Genomic DNA, 5,384 nt, shown 5'->3' on the forward strand with positions numbered 1-5,384 from the left:
CGTATGAACCAATATATTACCAGGATACAATATGGAAAACCCGAATTTTTTCAATGAAGAGTTATACTCTGTATTAAGAAGTTAAGCGATTTGACAGACACATGCATCGTACGTGCCAATGACTAGTAAATAAATAAAATGTGGAAGTAGAAGAAGTTATGATACAAAAAGGTGATGGTAGACCCGAAACACGTGTAGGAAGTGGTCGTCCAACATACATAGAGGATTTTGTAATGTATCATGAGGTCAACATCTTAATCATGGAAGCATTATTTAATGGATGCCACTCAAAATCGATCTCTCAAATAATCTTGAATATAAACAACAGAAATGGGTAGAGAATGAAAGAGATAGAAAGTAGATATAGAGCCATTGAGGAGTGAGGTTGTCTACATCGCTGGTAACCAGCGAAATAAGCACCCCATACCCAATTTAAAAAATAAAATAAATTGGAAACATGGCCCACCTTCAAATAAATGTGTAAAAGTGTTGTGAACTTGTTATATACTGTCATTTTTAATATAAATATTGTCAATGTTGTATATATACTGTCATTGTTGTATTAAAATACTGTCACAATCACCCAAAAAAAGGAAATTATGTATACAACTGTAATGAAATATAAAAAGTAAAGAGACCATTTAAATGAATGGATAAAAGTATTGCATATTAAATGAATGGGTAAAAGTATGTATACAAGTGTTATATAAGTTTTGTCATCGTTTGCATAAATACTGTCATTGTTGTATTAAAATACTGTCATTGTTGTACTAATTACTGTCATTTTTGCTCATATGTAGTACTTTGTTTGACTTTTCAACTCATGAGATGAAATTACCATTTTACCCCGGATATGGAGTAATTGTGTCGCTGGTTACCAGCGATGTAGCCTCCCTCGTTGAGGAGTAGGCATCTCTGCCTAGAACAAAGACTTCACATTCCTATAACTTTTGCAAATACATCCCCTTTTTTCTCTTTTTTAAGCCACACCAACCTTATTTTATCCCCTTTTTTCTCTTTTTTAAGCCACACCAACCTTATTTTCACTTATTGTAGAAATATCAACTTCAATATATTCAGTTAAATTCAAATAAAATTATGATAAGTTAAGTTTGGAAAAAATAAGGATGATCTAAGGACATTGGAATAACTTTAGTTAAATTTAGTTGTTGTTTGATTGGTCGTAAGAAGTATGATTTTCTAGGAATATGTTTTCCCATGTATAAGAGTTTAGAAATATAGTTTGTTTGCTCATGGAAAGTAAATTCCATGAAAAGTTTCACTTATTTAAAGGAATCTTGGTAAACGATTTACTCTATTTTATTTAGTAAGAAATAATCTACTTACGTTTTTGTCAACCAAACAATCACACAAGATCTTTCACGCATAAGGTGTACAATAAATTTATTGAACACCAATATATATTTTACCCTGCTTTTTGTAACTTTTACCTAATTTTTTTTGTACCTTTTAATATGTTTTGATTAACTTTATATTATAAAAGAAAGTTGATAGAAAAATATTTTGAATGGTTAAATGATTAATTTAATTCACTATTAGTGATTTTGAAGAAATTTTTATTAAATTTAAAAATGTTATCACTAAAAAATAGATAACTTTTGCATATATAAAGTTAACTTTTTAATACTTTAGTTACTTTTTCTCAGAGTACAATATTTATTGTACACCACTTGCAAATAAGAATTTGTGAAACTAGGTAAGTTCCCATGCAACGAACAAATGCCACTAATTTTATTTTATTATTACTTAATTTTCTTTTATTAATTTTTTTATAATGATGTAGCATAAAATCAAGTTTTATCCTTAGTAATTGGAAAAATAACAGAAAAGAAAAAAAAATTAATTACTAAAGTTATCCCGTGTGTAAGTTTATATTCCTCATTATACTTGCCAACACACAACATTACACATACTAACTATTTCAAGGTATCCTATTTTTTAAATCTGATCTCTGATAGGCTTTCGGTTATTCAAGTAGTTTTTGCTAAACCTACTTTTTGACACTTGCTTGACATAAAATGTAATAAAATTTATACTCAATCTCCCAAGTTTTTCGATACAATAAAAACCATGAGCCACACCAAATAAGAAATACATGTTTAGTTAAGAATGTATCCTATTACCATACCGGATCAAGTATCATGTTTTTCATATTGGATATCTGACCCAATATTGGATTTTCATGCATGTAGCTTTGTTGAACTCTATTTTTTAACACTTGATTGACATAAAATGTACTTAAATGGTATACACAATCTCCCAAAATATTCGGTCTAGTAAGAGCAATTAGAGAAAGAAAATAAAGAAATTCATATTCGGCTATAGTTACAATAACACATAATTTATTTGTTCTATTATTGTAGTAATTATTTCAAGTCATTAAATAAAGATTGTAATAATCATTATATCTTCAATTTTTTATTATCATTAAGATATTAAGTGTTAAAAAATAGTTGATAGCGCAAAATTTATAATTCTTTCTATGCTTAGGATATATTCTTCAAATTACTATTAGCATATTATTTTAGATTCTTTCCATAATACATAAAATTATAAATTCTTTGATTCTAACACTAGACCGATCCCTGTGCAAATTGAACAGGATGATATTGTTGATGAGGTGACATTTTGGCAATCTTCGATTGTTTGTTATATTTGTTATGGATGGCTATATGCATCGAATTTGGGGGAATATGGGGGTGGACAAGGTTTCTTTAATTGGGAAGGGGATTTACTTGGTTAGATTCCTGACTATGGAGAACTTTGAGAAAGTGTAAAAAGGTGGATCTCAATTTTTTGATTCCAAACCCCTAGTCATCAAACCATGGTCACCTGATCTTAATTGTGCTAAAGAACCCATCAAAACCCTTCCTATTTGGATCAAACTCCTTGGATTAGATATCAAATATTGGGGGAAAAAAGTCTTTACAAGATAGCTGGTCAAGTTGGTGTTCCCATCAAAGTTGATCAAGCCACCTCAAATATGGATAAGTTGATGTTTGCAAGGGTGTTAGTTGATGTTCAAATGGATCAGGATTTTCCAACTAGGGTCCAGTTTTTGAATGAGAAGGGTTGATTGGTAGGTCATCCAGTTACATATGACTGGATTCCACTAGTTTGCACTGTCTGTAAGGTCATATGCCATAAGGTTGCTTCCCGTAATCACAACAAAAAACCTACACAGTTCCAAAAAGTTTGCGTAATGAAGTCATCAAAACCTACTAGTGCCCCTATTGTTGACATTGTTCCACCAACAATCAAACAAAGTCAACACCCCACAGTTGATGATGAAGGTTTTACCATGGCTAGTGGGTTAAGTAGGCAAAAGTGTCAAGAATTGAAACCTGTGCAAACAAGGAACAACTTCCATATTCTTGATGATGGTGGGGGTGAGGTTGAATCACACAGGAGTAATGGCTCTACTGTAGCAGGTTCATTAGACCAGGGGTGGGATTCCCCTGTGTCTAATGGATAATATAGCTTGCTGGAATGTGAGGGAGTTGAAAAGAAGAAACAAGCAACTAGATCGAGGTGAGGAGGTTTCTCCACACTCACCAAATCAAAATGTTCAGCCTCCTAGAAACATAGGTAAAGGCTCCAAAGATGGGTGCTCTTCACCTTACTGTTTGTCCTTAGTGGTGCTTTACCACTAATCTTTGTCACCATGCAAGTGGTAGAATTATTTTGGGGTGGGACTCTGATGTGTTTGATGTTGACATCAAAAGTATGAGTTCTCAACTCATACACTGTCACATCTCTCCTAAGGGTGCTAACTCTTTCTATGGTACCTTCATCTATAGCATGACTGATAGGAAGGATAGAATGATGCTGTGGAGTGACTTAGTAACTCTAGCTGGTACTATTCAAGACCCATTGGTAATCATGGGGGATTTTAATTCCATAATGTCTATGGAAGACAGAATAGGGAACCCTGTTAGATTCTCTGAGATTCAACCTATGAGGGATTGAATGGCTGCTTGTGGCCTAACTGAAGTCAAAACCATGGGAAGACAGTTCACCATGACTAATAAACAAGATGGGAGCAGTAAAGTCTTCTCTAGGATAGATAGGGTTCTAGCCAATGCTCTATGGGAGGATACTTTCCCTACTGTTGAAGCCACATTTCTACCTGAGCACACTTATGATCACTGCCCCATGATTTTGAGTTGTTATAATGACTCTCTTTCCAAGAAACCATTCAGATTTTATAACATGTGGACTACCTCTAAAGCTTTTCTTCCCCTGGTTCAGACTAATTGGGAGAAGAGGGTTCATGGATGCCATATGTTTAGGGTGATTAAGAAGCTTAAATGGATAAAGAATGATCTGAAAGCTCTTAACAAAGCAGGGTTTTCAATAGTAGAAGCAACAAGTCTGAAGTGTCATCAAGAGTTCCTGCAAGCACAATAGGAGTTATATAATGATCCCACTAATAGTGATTTGGCTACTGCTAAAAAAATTGCTGGGGGGAAGTACAGGGAGGCACATGCCAACTATCTCTCTTTCCTACACCAATCTGCTAAGATCCAGTGGTTTGAATGGGGGGATGAAAACTCTAAACTGTTCCATATGAGTATTAAACATAGAAGAAGGAACAACACAACTCAATTCACAATGCTGCTGGTGAGTGGATTCAATCTTTTGAGGGTGTTTAGAATGCTTTCACTCAATTCTATTCCTCTTTTTTTTGTGAAAGCAAGATGGATAGGATAAAAGTCAACAGTGTCATCATAGATCAAGGCCCCATGCTGACTGACTCCCATAAGGATTCACTTATCTGCTATTTTCAAAATGATGACATCAAGAGTGTTCTGAATTCCACACCAAACAACAAAGCCCCAAGGCTTGATGGTTTCAATAACATGTTCTACAAGGTTGCTTGGGCTATTGTCAAAGATGAGGTGTGTCTGGAAGTTAAGGATTTTTTCTTAACTGGGAAATTGCTGAAGGAGATCAATGTCACATAAATTTCTTTGATCCCTAAGATTACCGTGCCTGCTTCTGTGAGTGATTTCAGACCCATTGTCTGCTGATCTGTCCTCTATAAATGCATCTCTAAGTTATTATGTAAAAAACTCAGTCAAGTGCTACCTGATATTATCTCCCCTAATCAGGGGGCTTTTGTGGCTGGTAGATGAATTCTACATAATGTCTTACTGTGTCAAGATATTGTCAAGCATTACACCAGGGGGAGCACTAGACCAAGCAACATGATGAAACTTGACCTAAAAAATGCCTATGACACAGTTGAATGGAAGTTCATTGAAGAAGTGATGGTTGAGTTGGGTTTTCCTCCTTTCTTTATGAAGCTGGTGAAGACCTGTCTTTCTACCACCCAATATTCCATATTGATCAATGGTTCT

The 5,384-nt window shown here is 34.2% G+C and overlaps 1 protein-coding gene across 1 annotated transcript; it reads left to right on the forward strand.

The window, feature by feature from the left end:
* Positions 1 to 3,990: 3,990 nt before the first annotated feature.
* Positions 3,991 to 4,988, forward strand: LOC130471704 (uncharacterized). The gene is made up of 3 exons (XM_056841971.1): positions 3,991 to 4,370; positions 4,458 to 4,644; positions 4,722 to 4,988. Exons 1-3 carry the CDS (start codon positions 3,991 to 3,993, stop codon positions 4,986 to 4,988), a joined length of 834 nt encoding a protein of 277 aa, XP_056697949.1.
* Positions 4,989 to 5,384: the final 396 nt, after the last annotated feature.

The sequence above is a fragment of the Spinacia oleracea genome, chromosome 4 (genome assembly GCF_020520425.1).
Source record: "Spinacia oleracea cultivar Varoflay chromosome 4, BTI_SOV_V1, whole genome shotgun sequence".
NCBI lineage: Eukaryota > Viridiplantae > Streptophyta > Magnoliopsida > Caryophyllales > Amaranthaceae > Spinacia > Spinacia oleracea.

Excerpts from the sequence above, each read along its gene's own strand:
- LOC130471704 (XM_056841971.1), top strand. The coding sequence starts at position 3,991 with ATGGCTGCTTGTGGCCTAACTGAAGTCAAAACCATGGGAAGACAGTTC. Across the intron at positions 4,371-4,457 it reads AAAGCTCTTAACAAAGCAGG|TGATTTGGCTACTGCTAAAA; the intron begins GTTTTCAATAGT and ends TCCCACTAATAG. Across the intron at positions 4,645-4,721 it reads CTCAATTCACAATGCTGCTG|ATGGATAGGATAAAAGTCAA; the intron begins GTGAGTGGATTC and ends TGTGAAAGCAAG.